The 18362-nt window shown below is 35.0% G+C and overlaps 1 protein-coding gene across 5 annotated transcripts; it reads left to right on the top strand.

Annotated features, from left to right (window-relative positions):
• Window positions 1-1824: 1824 nt before the first annotated feature.
• Window positions 1825-16768, top strand: LOC140172975 (protein FAR1-RELATED SEQUENCE 5-like). 5 transcript variants are annotated; one of them, XR_011862797.1, is made up of 2 exons: window positions 1825-2252; window positions 16585-16768. XR_011862797.1 is itself a non-coding variant. In XM_072197898.1 (2 exons), the coding sequence occupies exon 2, from the start codon at window positions 10571-10573 to the stop codon at window positions 11768-11770; it is 1200 nt and encodes a 399-aa protein (XP_072053999.1). In that variant the 5' UTR covers window positions 1851-2252; window positions 10082-10570; the 3' UTR covers window positions 11771-12633. The 5 variants fall into 5 exon arrangements, 1 of the variants encoding a protein (XP_072053999.1); XR_011862796.1 differs by lacking the exon at window positions 16585-16768 and adding an exon at window positions 2439-5703 and having other exon boundaries at window positions 1835-2252; XR_003150390.3 differs by lacking the exon at window positions 16585-16768 and adding an exon at window positions 3547-4031 and having other exon boundaries at window positions 1835-2252.
• Window positions 16769-18362: the final 1594 nt, after the last annotated feature.

Raw genomic sequence — 18362 nt, 5'->3', positions numbered from 1 at the left:
TGTTGCGTATGATAAAAATTTTGATACTGTTTTCATCCTTAACTATTTCCCCTTTTAATTGTGTGAACCGTATGGCATATGATCTGATTTGATAGAACCTATGCAGAAAAGTGAAAATTGCAAAATGGTCCCCTACTATAGGGTACCACTACTACTACTCATTGCTCGCACACATTCTAGTTTATGCCTACCTTACATGCAACACGGGCAGATATATATATAAGAAAGATAAAGTTGTTAAAGCATGAAAGGTTCATTCAACTAAAAGTTTTAAAAGCTCTCTTGGGTTATATCTAGAATAATAGTTATAATTTATAGACTAGTCTCTGTGGTGGCGTGAGCGTGATATTTTTAAATTCGTTATAACTATTGGACCACATGCATGCATCTTTCGCTCCTTGTTTGTTTTACTTTTCAGCATCTATTGTATATATGGTTTAATATCCAACTCATCTTTATTTGGCCTAGTTAATATAAATTGACTACTTTAATTTGTTCTCAAGTGCAGCTATTTCAAAATCAAAAAAATATTAACTACAATATGCATACATAAAGGGATTAGGTATGGATGTCTATCAATAGGGTAGATGCTGCTACTCATAGGCAACGTTTTTTTTATAAGAAAAAAAAAAGTAAAAACAAAATATAAAAAAGAGAGACAGCGATCTATCTTAATGTATGTGTATATGAGACAAAAGATATGACACCGGAGACAGCAAAACCTAGCTGCTTTTTGGAATCAAGAGAGATGGTCCAAGTCTCTAGCCGATCCCTTAATTAATAATAATAATAATTTAATTTTAATACAATTTCAGTTTGAAATAATTATATATTTATGTTTAATTATATAATCACATATCACTACAAATAATTTTATATTAACATGTAAAAATATTATTTATACATTAAAATAGGAGTGTATAGGGAACAGATAAAACTGAGTTTGTCCTCATTTAGACTCGATCCTAAATATACACTGGGTCTATTTTTTAGATTCTGATTCGATTCTAAACTCGATGAAACTTAAATATTTTTGGGCAACAATTATATCGAATCCAAACCGGATAAAAACTGGACCTTTATAACTTTAACAATAATTTATAAAAAAAATTTATTTATGATGTATTTATTTATAAAAAAAACTTATTACTAAGAAGCTAATATCCATATTTGAACTTAAATTTGTCTATAAATTCTAATTTAATACTTTTTTAATCTATTTTCTAATTCAATAAGTATGATTAAAAATAAAATAGTAAACTTATAATTAATATAACATAATATTGATATATACTTTTTCTATTTCTTAGGATGCACACGAACCGAATGAAGCCGGGTTCGCCTTGACTCAGATCTGACATGAAATTATGACCGAATCTATTTTTGAAACTCGTACCCAGTCCTAAATCAGATAAAATCACACCAAACTAGCTCTTAAAATATTCGGGTCTAGGTCGAATTGGGCCATGTACACCCCTATATTAAAATTAACAATTAAAATCAGTTATCAATATATTTGTGTATAAATATTTGTGTGGTTTAATTTATTTTTAATATGTATTTGTATTCTAATATGCATTTTATACTAGTAGCCGACTTTAGTAGTTAATTTTGACATACACGTAATATAGTCATTATTTTATACATTGACCAGATAAATAGTAATTAAAAAAATAAATGTAATTAAATAATTACATAGTTGATATATTAAAATTAAATTTTTAGTAATAATAGTAATAATTAAAAAAGGGACAAAAAATAAAATAAGGGAAAATTATAAGGAACAAGTGGATATATATATTCCTATTTATTTCTACTTATATAAAGTTTGTATGAGAAGTGTGTTATCCCTACTTAGAGGCTCAAGTTAAGAAAAGAAGAGAGATAATAAGCAGCGCAAAATTCAAGTGTATTTGTTCTCTCTTGTTGTTGGCGAATCTGGTGCACCTGCAACAGTTAAAGCTGCCAGCATGATCTGAACTTATTACCTTCCTTCTTCCTTATATTTGTGTGTGGTGGCAAGATCAGATCATGTGGGAGCTTCATCTGTTGCAATGGTAGCATATATATATAAACCCTAATTACTTCTTCCCCTGCCACTACAAAACCCTAGCTAGAACAAGGTTTCCTTCCTTCTTTCTTTCTTTTTCTTTAATTTTTGTTATATATGGATGGATAAGATAAGAGATTTCAAATTATGCGTTGTCGCTGAACGGCTCAAGAATTTGCAGGATTCAAGTATTCATCATCAGGTGTGTATTCAAGTATTCAAGTATCCATATATTCCTAGCTAGGTTTTCCGATCTGCGCGTAGCTTGATCTGATCTATGAATTACAGTAATCTTTTTTCCTTTTAATATCGTCTCAATTCATCACTTACGAATTAACCTGATGAATTACAATATATTAATTAAGGTCGTGTTCCTCTTAATTTCCAGATCTGAAGAAATAAACTGAAAATAATTCTTCCTGTTATTTGTTTCCAATGCATCATATATAATAATTCCAGAGAGGCTTGCAAGTCACAAATTGTTTTCAACAATAATATTGTATATTGGAGCCATTGAATTCATGCTATAAGTTATACTATTAAGCAATTCATTACTGCAACATCCATTGAAATATCCTATCATTGTTTTAATTTAGCGTAAACAGTGTATAAATTTCTGATTAAGCCATCTTAAATAAAGCAAGAGCTAGTTTGTGAACATTAATTTTAAGAAACTAATTAAATTACTGTCCTTTTTTTTCATTTATAAAAATGACTATAGATCATATCATATGTAGCAATTGGATTTATAGGAAGAAAGGATCAGGGTTATCATTACTGAAGTTCCAGCTAGCGTAATTTCCTTCTACTCCTTTTTGGTCCTAGCTCCCATGGAGGTAACATATATAGAGGGTGGCTTTTCCTTCGCTCAAGCCACCATTTGGTTTCGATGGAACCAACACAATCTATATTATTAGTTTGTAATGGAGTTTTCTAATATTTATTAGGAATGGTAGAGGTAAAAATTGACTAATATCAGTTCAAATATAATATAAGGTAAAAAAAAAAATATTGATCGCTTAATATTCATCCAAGATAAAAACTTGTATTATTTTTTCTCAGTATTTTTAGCTATAAATTTAATTTTTTTAATCTAATAATAATCCAATAATGTAATTATAGCTAACACTTTTAAACATTACAAATAATAAAATTATCATTAAAAATTATCACTTTTAGAGATAAAAAGTGAAAAATTAGTTAGTGTTAATTTAAATGCACAATAAAATAAATAAAAGAAATATTAGTTATATCTGTAAATCTTCTTAATTATTAAGCAAGACAAAAAATTTAATATATTTATGGCATTTATCTTATTGACTCATCATTTTAATTATTATGATGAAGAAAGTCTATTTTTCTTTTATTTAATATTTAAAAAAGATATTTAGAAGGTTTATTATATATGATGTTACATCATAATACTCATTAAAAGGAGATTCAATTTTTTTCCTCCCTAACTTAGCTTGTTTCCATATTATTGGTTATTATTGTAGAATAATATTTCTGATCTTATAGAAGTGGGATTTTGGATAATATGGATTTAGTAAGGAGAGATATTTCCAATGGTGTTGACCTTGTGACGAAAGTAATGAAGAAAAAGGATTTCAGAGTGGGTTGGGCTTGGTGAGTGCATTAGGAACGATTAATGGTGACCCATTGAGTTAATTTAATCTCATCCGTCCTTAATGTCCATTCAATCATGCTTTGAAGAACAAATATATTATTAAAGAGTATCCCCAAAATTAGAAGTTTTTTGGATTATGAGAAACTAGCAGAAGCAATGCAATCGAGGAAAGAGATCGGAATTGTATTGGATAATGTTTCAATTAATTTATGTTGTTGATCATGTGTGCATGGAGTGTAACAATGTATTATATATTGCAATGCCTGGCCTTTTGACTCTTTTCAGCACAATGAGCACATAATGTATTTAGAAAATCTCTTCCCATATTAATGATATGTTATATTATATTATTGACGGGGCATTTAATTATATAATTAAGTACTTGGACATTTGAAACAGTTAGTTCGAAGGTATTTGAATCCAAGTTAGCTAAGTATAAAGGATGGGACAAATTAAAATAACATATTAGGTGTTAGGATTTGGTTGAATTAGTCCCACATTGCTTAGGATAGCAAATGGAGTGGGTGGCCTAGGCTATAAATATGAGGCTAAGTTCTCCATTTGTTTTTGCACCAGTCAGAAACACTTTAAGCTTGTATCTGATTTTTCTTTTCCTCTGTACTCTTTGATTAGAGAGTGTTGTGAGGTGTAGTTAGATATTTGCTTTGAAAGAGTGTGGGTGTACTGGGGTGCCGGTGAGAGAAAGAAGTCTATGTGTTGTAACAATTTTCACATAGTGATATTCTCTGGTTGTCATTTGACAACGGCCGTGGTTTTTTCTCCGGTAATTGGAGTTTCCACGTTAAATTCTTGTGTTGTGATTGTGTCTATTTTATTTCTCTGTCAAAGGTGTTTTCTCAAGGGGGAATTGTGTCTTATTCCCAACAAGTGGTATCAGAGCTTCGGTTCGGTGGGATTTATTCTTAGTATGCTCTGTGGTTGCAGCCTAGTCTAATCTCTTTGGTTGCTGTTGTTGTTGCTGGAAGGCAGTGTGACTCTGTGAGAGTGCAGTTTGGAAAAGGTTCTGGCTAAGGAAAGACTTGGTATTTAAGTGTGTCCATTGTGACCCACCTCTCTTTCCTGGGGACCCTTCCTAGTGCACGGTCTACAGTTGAGTTATACTATTCCAGTATACGGTTGCAACAATGTCAGGATATTCAAGTGCTGTGAAGCTTGAAATAGAAAATTTTGATGGAAGAATCAATTTTGGCTTGTGGCAAATACAAGTCAAGGATGTGTTGATACAATCAGGTTTGCACAAGGCGTTGAAGGAGAAGATCTCTGGTTGCTCTCTCTATGAGAGAAGATGATGTTCTCTAGAAGACAAGAAGTATCCTCATGGTATTACCGCACTGCCATGGATAAGGATGAGTTGTGGCAATCAGGTCCACAATTGCACACGGGCATTGGTTGGCGTTGAGATGCAAGGTGTGTGGCGGAGTTAGGTCGATGGCTGAAGAACTTCCAGGAAAAGCCAATTTGGAAGTTGCACCATGAATTTTCAGCAAGGTTTCGATCTGTACCAAGGCGAAATGCTTGGAGTGGTCTAATTCCAAGTGAGTATACTTTCATGGTGGAGTATGATAGTTCTCTGAACTATGATTGTCGGTATAGACAATGGCAGCAAAGAATTGTCGGTGTTGACAATGGAAGCTGAAGATGTGTGACTATTTCAATCAAGGTGGAGATTGTTAGGATTTGGTTGAATTAGTCCCACATTGCTTAGGATAGCAAATGGAGTGGGTGGCCTAGGCTATAAATATGAGGCTAAGTTCTCCATTTGTTTTTGCACCAGTCAGAAACACTTTAAGCTTGTATCTGATTTTTCTTTTCCTCTGTACTCTTTGATTAGAGAGTGTTGTGAGGTGTAGTTAGATATTTGCTTTGAAAGAGTGTGGGTGTACTGGGGTGCCGGTGAGAGAAAGAAGTCTATGTGTTGTAACAATTTTCACATAGTGATATTCTCTGGTTGTCATTTGACAACGGCCGTGGTTTTTTCTCCGGTAATTGGAGTTTCCACGTTAAATTCTTGTGTTGTGATTGTGTCTATTTTATTTCTCTGTCAAAGGTGTTTTCTCAAGGGGGAATTGTGTCTTATTCCCAACATTAGGGTGCATATGCAATAGCCTTCGGCTAACTAGCAGTATACTTAAAAAATGGTTACGCGCTAATCATCACGTATAAACTCTCACATGCATTGTCTGTGTCTTTATTAATAAAATTATAAGACATTTTCTATTTTTTAAACAGTATACTAATGTCTTATTCCCCAACTTGTTTTGCTTTCTAGAAGTATGGAAACAGTTCCTCACTCATTTAATTTCTCATCAACATTATCTCTTACCTTACCCGCTGTTTTATTTTATTTTTTTTTTTTAACAAGAGAACCCAACACAATTACAGTGGAGCAACAAAATAAAAAACAAAAGAAATATAAAGGAATAAACTGAAAATAATCCCTAGTGTCATCTCCGACATTGCCATCAACAACTAAAAGGATCCAAACTACTCCACTCTCTATAACTGGTTAAAGATCTCTAAAACACCTCATTTGCACTCCCTTCTTTGTTATTGAAGATTCGTTCGTTCCTCTCTAACCAAACGTTCCAAATAACCGAAAAAAAAAACAAATGAGCCATATGTTTCGCTCCCCCTTCCTGGTAGCAATACCTGTCCAGCTTTCAAAGTGTTCTTTTAGTGAACCCGGAATAGACCACAATCTCCCCAAGTCAGATAGCCATTGACACCACACCTGCCAAGTAAAGTCACAACTTAAAAACAAGTGGTGAATATGTTCAACGTCTTTTTTACACAAAACGCATATGTTATCAGTATGATTAATAATCCCCAATCTAAGCAGTCTTTCTTTCGTATTTACTCTACCTATCAAAGTAAACCAAGTAAAAAACTCCACTCGTGGTGGAACCAAACCTTTCCAAATGGTTCTGGTGAAACTGTATCTGGTTATTTCCTCCGAAAGGGTTTCTGACTGCATCACCTGCACAAAAGAGTTAGTTGAAAATATACGTTCATTGTCAAACTTCCAAACAACTCTATCTTGCTTATTATATGATAGCTTAATAGGGCTTAGCGTCTCATGTAAATGATCCACTAATTCCAACTCCCCTTGGTATAACTCTCGCTTCCACTGGAAGTTCCAGATCCACTCTAACTCATCCCAAAATCCACAATCCCCTATGACAGATCCTTTTTAGTTTGAAACAGAGAAAAGTCTCAGAAAACATATCTTTAATGAACCACTACTTTGTAGCCATACATCTTCTCAGAATCGAGTCCTCCTTCCGTCACCCATCTCCATAGATAATCCTGCAATCATCTTATCTCTCACATTATTATCCCTCATCACCTGCAGCTGACATATATCCTTCCATAGATCCCCTCTAGTAGGTAATGTTTAAGCCAATAACATCACATTGGGGTTCAAGTCATAGTAAGAGCACACAACCTTCTTCTATAATGGACGCTCCTCTTTTGAAAACCACTACCACCACTTGAAAAGTAGTGTAGTGTTTCTAATAACGGCATCACCTACCCCTAATCCACCCACCTTCTTAGGGGCCTGAACCACCTCCCATTTAACTAACGCTAAACCATTTCTACCTTCCTTCTTACTCCACAGGAATCTCCTCTGCAACGATATCAACTTTTCTTCCACAGCTATTTAACACAGATTTAATAAGAACTAACTTACCCGCTTTATTGAGGACTTTTGTCTTTCACACGCTAAGCTTCTCCTCAACCTTGTCAATTATCGGTTTCTAAGTCTTGACCAGTCTTGGATTCGCTCCTAAAGAAATGCCAATATATCTGACTGGTAGGCTGGTCTCCTTGCATCCCAATAAGTTACACATGTTGTATGTCCAATGCTGTTCGTAATTAATTGGGATTAAACTTGATTTATCAAAGATAATAGTTAACCCTGATATCATCTCAAAGCACCTTAGCAACCTGACATAATTTCTGATGATTTTCTCCTCTGGTGGACAGAACAATATAGTGTCGTCTGCAAACTGTAGATGTGATAACTCTATATTGTCCTTTCCAATCAGTAGTGGCATAATGCGATTGTTCCTAACTGCCTCCCCTATCATCCTATGCAGAACATCCACAACCAGAACAAACAAAAAAGGAAATAGTGAATCTCCTTGTCTCAAGCCCCTCTCCATCTTAAAAGGTTTAGATGGGGAGCCATTTATTATCAGGATCTACATGGACGCTGTACCAACACATTCCTTTACCCATTTCCTCCATCTCCAACCAAAGCCCATCTTTTGTAGCACAATATCCACAAAACTCCATTTTACTCGGTCATAAGCCTTCTGGAAATCTAATTTAATGATTGCCGCTTTCTTCTTTCTCGTCTTTAACCAGTGCACTGTTTCACAAGCGATAATTGCCCCCCATCATGTATTTTCCGCCCCTTCACAAATGCGCTCTGAGTCTTCCCTACTAGATCTGGCATGACTGGTCTCATCCTCCTAACCATTACTTTGGAGATTAGCTTGTATACGCAACCTACCATGCTGATCGGCCGAAGGTCCTTGATCTCCTTGGCTCCAGTCAACTTAGGTGCAAGGGCCACCCAAGTTATATTGGAATCAGAAGGCAATCTCGACGATCGAAAGAAATTCAGTACAGCTGTCATGAATTCTGCACCAATCTCACCCCAACACTTCTTAATGAAATTCATGTTATAACCATCACTTCCTGGAACCTTGGAAGATTTGCAATCTTAAACAGCTTCCCTAATCTCCTCTACTGTCGACATTCTCTCCAAAACTATCGCATTTTTTACATCAATCCGATTTACCAGTACGTCCCTAAACCCCTCAACTGGGATCTTTACTGGTGATACAAATCTTTACCCCCTGTTAAAGTTGGTCTTGCTAGTTATTTCTTATGGCATAAAGAATTAGTAATTTAATGAAATCATTTTTCATACATTCACATATTAAAATAAAATATTTAAACCCAAGACTGTTGTGCATCTCAATTAACCTACAGGGCAGCATTAATATCATTGAGACATTTGCCAATGTTTGTGATATATATATAGGTGACTTCTATGGTGGCCAAGGTATTTGGATGGACAAGGTGGCTAATAAATATGTAGCCAATTGAAGCGTGACACATGGAATGAATGTTGACTAACTTCCAAATGAGTTTGACCATAGAAATAATTAGTTTGGTTAATGAGCCACGGTAAATGTGAGTAAACACCGGTAAGTAGGAAATGTAATGGATTAGTAATTGTAGTTTGTGAGGGTCATTTATTCAAATTTCAAAATACTTGAAACAGGGGGAATTGAAATAGAAATCAAAAAGAAAAATTAAAAAATATCCCAAATTTTAGAATTGAATGAGCAGACCTTTAAGCAAGTTAGAGAAGTTATGGTTCATCTTGAAGTTGTGCAAACTGTTGCGGGAGGTGACTGCATGCCATCCCCAAAGAGGCGATTGGAATCTATGTCGGCGATTCAGCGGAGAAGAGCAGAAGAATAGTGGAACAGTAGGGTTCGCGCCATCGTTGTCTCTCCTCTGTCTCCTTTGAAGTGCCCCTTCGATCTCTCTCAAGGGTGGAACCCTTGAACTCTGGAGGCTGGTTCTGGATCTCTGACTCGCCTGGTGTCCCTTGTGTTTGCTGGGTTGCGTCGTTGCTCTTCGGAAATGGTGAAATTTGGCTCCTGTTCATTCTTATTCTGTGCTCTTACATTGGTGAGTATAATTTTTTAGCTTTGTTCTATATTGGAGGAATATGCAATTATGCTGAATTTGTTGAGATGGTTGTTAATCTGTTGTGTTAAGCATTGGATATACTGGTTTTGTTTCCCAAAAAATGCACAGAATTGCTTAAATTGAATTTCTGAAAGTAAGTTAATACCTCTATTATGATGCTTAGGAACAAGATGAACCCTGTAATCGACCGCCGAAAAAATTGTTTATTAGGGGCTGCTTGTGATTGGAACAACAGCAAATCCTTATGACTTTACCAAGAACAGTAAACTTAACAGAATATTTAACCGTTGTCATGGTCTTGAGGTCCCCATGCTGTAAAATCAAATGACCAAACTTATGCTTTTGAAAACAAAACTATGTGCGTTTAGTATAAATGATTTTAGTTAAACTGAATTTGATATATTCTTTTAGCAATTCTCTTCTGGTCAACCTTAACCCAAAAATTAAAAAATTGTCTTTGTAATGTTAGAAACCAATGAGTCAACCAATTTATTTAGACCATACACTGTAATAAACTATTAATTGACGACTATGGACTTCGCTTAATGCTAATTTAAGTAGCAATTTTCTCCATTTAAGTTAATTCCATAAGCGACAATGTGTACGACATGCTTTGTTCCTCAATGGATATTTTTTTTAAAATCCAGGGATGTCTGATAGTGAGTCAGATTTGGATGATGGCAGCACGTCAGGGTTGTCAGGTCATTGGACTGATGGTTGGAGCACCGATTCGGGAGATGGGGATGACTTGAATGGGTTGGAGGAACCGCTGACTGAGGAAGGGGATAGTGGCCGTTCCGACAGTGAATACGACGGCAGGGATTGTGGTGGAAGCTATATGCATGCTGCTGCAGAGGATCATGCAAACTTCGAGAATGTCATGGGTAAACAATTCAGCTGTCCAGACCCTGTGATTGCTTCCGTGTTGTTATCTGTAGAATTTAAATGGGATTGGAGATGCGTATGCAAGCTATGTCGCGTATGCAAAGGGTATTGGCTTTGCAGTGCGAAAGGGAGATTCTATTAAAGACGAGGAGGGGAATATTGTTAGAAAATTTTTCTACTGCAATCGGCAAGGGCTGCGTAAAAAGAAGCATTACAAGTGAGTTGATAGAAAAAGGACTCATAAACCGGAGATGAGAACGAATTGCAATGCCAAGCTTGTGGTGTTTCTGGACAAAAGTTGTAGGAAATGGCGGACGAAAACATTGGTCGAGGAACATAATCACGAATTGGCGCCCCAAGAGTTCACTAATGTCATGGCTCCACATATGAAGATCCCAGAAGGGCACCAAGCGCATATACATAGCATGCATGAAGATGGGTTCAAAACAACTCAAATAATAGGCTTCTTTGCCCACATGTGTGGTGGATATCGGAATCTTAACTTCATTAGTAAGGACTTGTATAATTATATGGATGGAGTTAGGCAATCAAGGATTGTCGAGGGAGATGCAGCCGCAGCAATAAGCTACTTGAAGGGCAAGGCTGAGTTGGATCCGACGGCAGTTGTGCAGTACTCTTATTGCGCTGAGAAGCACCTTGGGCACCTATTTTGGTCAGATGGTAACATGCAGCATGACTATGAATGCTTTGGTGATGTGTTAGCATTTGACTCAACGTACAGAAAAAACTTATATAACAGACCTCTTGTGATCTTTTTTGGCACCAACCATCATAGACAGACAATTATTTTTGGGTTTGGTTTGCTAGAGGACGAGAAGATTCCGTTCTACAAATGGTTGTTAAGTAGCTTCTTGGAGGTAATGAGGCACAAGGAGCTGAAAGTCGTTATCACAGATGGCGATGAATCCATGCGAGAGGCCATTAGATGTGAATTCCCTAGTGCGACACATAGACTATGCACCTGGCATCTTGCTCGAAATGCAGTTGTTAATATTAAAGACAAAGATTTGTGTGCTGCGTTTAAGACTGCTGTGTATGGTCACTTTGATATGGAAGAGTTTGACAGATATTGGATGGACATGATCACGTCATTCGGTTTAGAGGACAACGATTGGGTCGCAAAGACATACGAAAAGAGAGAGATATGGGCAAATGCTTATTTGTGTGAGAAGTTTTGTGCCGGCATACGAACCACTTCTCGGTGCAAGGGTATTAATTCATCACTTAAGAAATTTATCAAGTCTGGGAATTGCTTACTTGAGTTGGTCGAGAACTTGGATCGAGTAGTTAAAGATTACCGAAATAACGAGTTCATTACAGATTACAAGACTCTTTACTCAAATCCGGTGTTGACAACGGGTCTTGAAGCATTGGAAAGATCTGTGAGCAAGTTCTACACGAGAAAAATATTCTATGAGGTGCAAAAATAGATTGAGGGAGTTGGGGCATTGTTAGTGTTGCACAGGGACAGTATTGGTGGCACGGAGAAGTTCATGTTCCGAAAGTATCAAAAGTCCCATCATGTATACTCGGTTTTCGTGGATAGAAGTTGTGATAAGTATGAATGTTCTTGTAAGTTGTGGAGAGATTATGGATACCTTGCTGCCATATATTTTATGTCCTGAAAGAGCTAGAGAAAGAAGAATTGCCGAGCCGATTGGTCCTGCGCAGGTGGTGCAAAGATGCCAAGGTCGCTGATAGTAGTAGTCAGCATGCCTCAGTCAATCCCACAGATGGATTTCGCGTTAGATACGGTGCATTGTGGAGTGTCTGCCTGTCACTGTGTTTTACAGCCGCGCAATGCACGAAAACATACAACACTGCCATGACAGAGGTGGCCAGAATGTCGAGGGAGTTTGAATCTCTAGGTGGCATAGGACAAATGAGCAGTCGTGTTCAAGTAGGGGCGGATGAAACTCATATTCTCGACTCAAAGGTTATCAGGTCCAAGGGTGCACCTCGGGGGAGCACAAATGCGAATAACGGGAGGCGTACTATTGAGTTTTTAATACTATTGAGTTGTTACTATTATAAATTTTTGGTATTTTGTGTACTCCTTATTTTAGAGATTTTTTATATGAGGAGTACTAGGGGGCTAGCAGAATTTGTGATGTTTAGCCATCAATTAGCCATCATTAATATTTTTAATGGTGTGAAATGGATTAATCATTTTCCTTTTGATGGTTAAGTGCTGGCCAGATTTCAACAAAAGTGCTAGCCCCCTAGACTTTCTCTTTTGATATTCTTTTACTGTTTTTTTTTTTTACCAAAGATATGAGACTCAAACTCGCAACTTCTTAATTGAGTATGGGAAGACTATGTCATTTGAGCTATAACTCATTGACTTGATATTCTTGTACGGTTAGTACTCATATTTTTATTAAAAATATTATATATACATCAATAATTAAAAACTAAATTAATCATGATGCAATTCTGTATAAATATTATTTAACTTATTTTAAAGTTTAAATTATACTTTTAAGTTGACTTTTTAAATTTAAATACTTATATAAATGATACTATTTCTACTCGTTATCATTGTTTTACATGGAATAGAAAACCTATAAATTTAAACTAATATAAGATATTAAAATTATATATACAATATAAAATTATTCATGATGGACACTCAATGCAATTTGATAAAATAATAAACACTAAAGAAAGTGTATTTATGAATGTTATATGTAAAACAGTCATTTAAAAAAAATAAACCGTCTATACTGTAATTTTATTTTTAAACAAACTTTATTTAATTTAGACTAAATTTTATTTTTATTTGTTAATAATAATAATTCTTTACAGTATGTAATTAATCAATTTATTTTTAATCACATATAACTAAATTACTCTTAATAAAACTTTTGCTTTGAATTAGCGTTTATAAAAGAGTTAATTGCTAATAAAAAATTATTAGAAAGATAATTTTTTTTCAGAATTTTGACAACAATAAATAATATTATAGATTTTTATTTTCGCTAATTATTACTCAAAACTGTTCCTAAAGCTGGTTCACATGAATAATTTATCTTACTAAGTTGAACAAGGTTAAGACGAATTAACTGTAATATTGTTCCTAACTTTAGTTCGCGGTGTCCATCTAATGACTTTAATTAAGAAATCAGAAAAAGGATTAAACAAATAATGTATTACAGAGCCAAAATGAAGTACCAGAGCCAAAAACAAGTATTGTATTTTTTTTTCTGTTATGCTTAATTAGATTATAGTTTAATCTCTATCCTATGTTCATGTGTAATGAGTTTTAAACATGGTACAAAATTTGTAGTTCAATAATTCTTTATTGTAGTTAACTTATACTATTTAAAATGTATACAGTGGCCGTGGCTAACAAAAATTACACACAAGCATAGTATTCTAAGCTAATTCACATTTCTCATGATGCACCTATCGAAACTCTATAATGGTTTTTCTAGCCAATAGGTCTCCACTCTTTCTGCAAATGAACAAAGTAAGTGGAGCCCATTTTATGTGGTGAAGGGGATGGATCTCTTGCCTATTTATACTTGTATCCAGACATTTTCTTGTCTTCACGCTGCCTCGTATAGAACACACATAAGGCCCTTCAAACTCACGTTGTCTCTCCAACCCGACAACCATGTCGCACCCGATCAACCCTGCCGCCATCGCCGATGAAGTTGCATCTATGGAGCACATCCGAGCACTAATTTGTGCAGCGCGATCAGCGCGGGCGATGATCTGGCTCAAGCATTCGTGCTAATCCATGGTCATTCAACCAGAACGATGTCCTTCGCCAGTTGACCCTCGCCGACCGCCACGACCACGGTACGTGTCCGTCATCCTCCACCTACTTGAACATTCCCATTTTGCACATGCAATACGTGTTTGACCACATGTTTCTTTGCAGGAGTCGAATTCGTTCCAGATCGTGATTGGAGCCATGTGGCTCTTTACAAGAGCCGCCAAACCTCACTCCGGCAAGTGTTACTAGTCTGCACGAACCTCCGCCTGTGTACCACAAGCAGACCTACGAATCCACCACCAAGGGAACTGTTCACAGATTCCTGGTTGTCGTTCCAACCGACTCGGAGTATTCCTCTTGCAGTGCGGCCGGTAGATACTCGACGGACGAACATCTTGCGCACGAAGATGCTGCAGCGGCCTTGATGAGAAAGCTGTTGGAGTTGCATTCGATGGTCGTTGATGACTTCAACCACGACTTGTTAGAGGAGGAGAAACTTGTCCACTATGAGACCCGCAACGCGCTTGAACGACTTCGTGCACGTTATCGCAACATGGCTTCATCATTCAGGAATTATCGCCGCCTGAATCACCCTGAGTACATGTCATCAAGTTCCGAGTATGTCTCGAAGTAGACGATCCCTACGTCTTTGTAGGCCTCAACGACGTCTTTTTCACAACCGATATCAAGTTACCTTTAGAAATAGGAGAACCTTAAGCCATTAGGAACAATGCTTTTTATTTTGCTATGGCACCAATTTAGATGTTGCACTTTGGTGTACTACGCGATCGAACATTATTGTGTATCGGTGTACTGTCTCTTGTATAACTTTTACGTTGCCTTTAAATTTGAAACTATTTATCATAGTTTGTGATCTTTTTACATATCCATTTCAATATTAATTAAAAAGATAAAAGGTACCTACATGTCAGTATTATTGTTTTATAAAATGGCTAAAAATTACAAATTTAAATTTAAAAGTAAAGAAATAAAATGAAGTTTACAAAAACTAAAATATTTTTTAGAATTAATTTTGTTAGTGAAGTAACAATGTTACGTATTAAATTAGATTTTGAAGGATTGGCATACATAAGGTTTATATTTTTAAATCGACAAACAGGCTTGTCGTGTAAATAAGGCAGGTTAAAAAAGTTTGCATGCGATATTAATGGATTTGAATTCTCTAAATTTTAGATTTTATTTTAGAGTATAAAGAATGATCTTACGCCATTAGAAATAATAACACAAAATGAAATATATATTTTTATTTCCTATTGAATTGTGCAGTGTTAATTTATAATATATTAAAGTATAATGTTCTCATAGATAAGAAAATATGATTTAATATTATTCTTTTCTAAAAATCATATCTGTGCAAACGTATTAGAAAATAAGGAGGTTTTTTTGCTGGGAAAAGAATAATCTGAACCCTGAAGAACCAGGTTATAAATTCAAATAATAAAAAATACAGAAATTGGTTCACAAATAAAGCAGAATTACAGTTGAGAGGAATTTGAAAAAAAAGTATAAAATTTTTTATTACAAGAAAGCACCAATGTCGCGTCATGCTGGAGGGGATCCACTTGGTCTCATCGCTGCGTTGTCTTCCCCGGCAAGTTGGCGTAGACTCAGTGCTGCTAGTTGAGGAGATCTAAGAGAAGAGCAAAACAGAGAGATTCATAGAGGAGAGAGACCTCGCCTCGCCGTCGTCGTTGCCGTCGCCACCGCTGTTCATCGCCTCTCCAGATCTAGTCGCAACGTCCAAGTCTCTGAGAATGTTCCATTACGAAGTGGGGGTGTAGGTGGAGGCCACTATCGGAATTCTTTGCAGCCATTTTTCAGTACTTGAAATTTAATGGAGATATGGAGGAGACAGAGGATTCGATAAGGGTACTCAGCAGCAAGAAGATTGTCTCCCTTAGCTTGAAGTTCATAACAAGATGATGAGTTGGATTAAGGATGTGGAATCAAATGTGCCTGCAATTGATGTGCTGGGAGGCGATTCACATAAACAAATCGGTGAAATTTTACAGCCAGAAGAAAGATGGGAACACGAACTGCCCTGACTTCAAGCCCGAATGTGTTGGGGTGTTCGAGGTCATCTCAATTGACTCAGTCACAATACTGCAGGTCCGATGTCGCGACGAAGCTGGAAGCTGATCAATCTTGCTATTCTTTTTTTTTAATTAATCAGAGTAGTATTTTGTGGATTGTGTTGGTATATAACTTTTTAGGAATTTCGTTACCTGATGCACCGATTCTATTCAACCAAGACACTATGGTTTTTGAGAATAAAATGTTATCTTCCAAAATAATACTAAATAAAAAAATATTGAGAATATTAAAACAATTATAGAATATTTTTTGTTTGATATTGTAAAATTTATCATTGTAATTTTTGTGTATTGTTTATTATTCTAATTTTTTTATAATATGTATTATTGTTCCTATTAGAAATGATAAATTAAATCACTTGGGATTTACTATAAACTCATTTTCATTTTCTTCAAATTTTTGCAGGAAAAAAAAAATCATATGTCAATATGAAAGCTGAAGTTGTACAGGAGAATATGTGTTTCACTGAAATATGTAGTGTTTGATCATTAAGATATGGTAGTAATTCAGGCAATTTTTTCAGAGTATGGAGTTATGTTACATTATTTTAAGTCCATGTTACAAAAAAAATATAATTGGTAAAAAACAATTCATTTTTTGTAAAAAAAAAACAGTCTTTAAATAATTGGTCCAACCAAACTATAGTGAACTGGTCTGCAAATTCATTAAACTTTAGGTCAAACATAGAAATTCTAACAGTTGTTGTAAGGATACAATCCTAGCTATTGAATTTGCATCTTTCCACTAGATCCATCAAGATATGAAAAATACCATCACCACCAAAGACAAGGTCTAAAAAATAATAGTATGCCATCCAATGAAAGAATATAATTAAAAATAATAATTCTAGAAGTTTAACCGGTTCGATGATCAGCTCAGTTTCGACAACTATGACACAGAGGCAGTAACGAAATATGTTCTGACGAGGATTCCACGACAACGTGTAGAGAGTTCACAAAGAACATCATCTTCTTCAACGTTCGTGGAACTTTTATATGTTACAATTGGAGGAAGAAGGTCTACGTTGGAGTGGGTGGGATCCAAGTCGGAAGTATAGGTCTGTTGGGAATGGGTTGAATTCTGCGGATTTGGTCTGCTTTTGTGAACCTTAACCCAAATCTAAAAAAAAGACAAGTCAGTCATTAAACTAATAAATTAGATTGCTTCATGTATTTCAACTATTTTATCTTCTCGAAAAAAATAGAAGTCTAATTTTCTTTATAATTTTAATTATTTTTTTGTTTTTCTATTTTCAGAATATTATATTTTATAATTTTAATTCTTGCATTAAAAATTTAGTCTTCACTTTAATTATCTACGATGTGAATGCTTTTTTTTCCTCCAAATCATCAAAAGGATACACGATTAATAAAAATTACTTAAAATGTCTTTATGTCATCTGATAACAATAATAGGCAAATAATTTTTTTCTAACACAAAAGAATTATTTTAAGTAAATAAATCTATAATAAATCGTAAAATAAACGAGATAACGGAGCAAAGGAGTTTATTAAGTTGAAAACAATATGCCATCTAAATTTTAACGAGAGAAAAAAAATTATGTTTTACATTTTAATTGTTAAGTTATAACAATAATAATAAAATTGAATATAAATTTCAAAATAATAATAATAATAATAACAATTGAGTTTTATTTTTTCTGGGCTTCTTCCAACTGAATCTAGGTTTTTGCTCTCCACCATTTATTTCATTCAGCTTTGTTTTTTATTTAATGGTGAACATCCCAACGGCCCATCCTTTTCAATTTTTGGCTGATTGTTTCTCTGTGGTCCATCTCAACCCATTCTTTTTTATCTTAAAATTACTTAAATGCCCTAACAGTAAACCCAAAATAATAATCGTGCTCAACTTTAAACTTGTTTTGACAACCCCTTCAGCAACTCATTCCAATAACCCATGTGTTTCAAGGTTATTGGACGGTCAACCAAAAGTCATTTTTGGTCACTTTTGGTCGCCTAATACATTGTCACCACAGAGTTGCCCATATATATATATATATATATATATATATATATATATATATATATATTAAGTAGGAAAATTAAAGTAGCTATCAATACAGAGACATAGAAAACAATGAGTAAAAAAGAAACTGTGGCCTGCAAACTGTCGTTGATATTGGTTTGGCATGCATTGAAGTGGTGGTAAATGTCGATATTATC

Source organism: Arachis hypogaea, chromosome 6, assembly GCF_003086295.3.
Source record: "Arachis hypogaea cultivar Tifrunner chromosome 6, arahy.Tifrunner.gnm2.J5K5, whole genome shotgun sequence".
Taxonomy (NCBI): Eukaryota; Viridiplantae; Streptophyta; class Magnoliopsida; order Fabales; family Fabaceae; genus Arachis; species Arachis hypogaea.
This window is presented reverse-complemented; position numbering and strand designations above follow the sequence as displayed.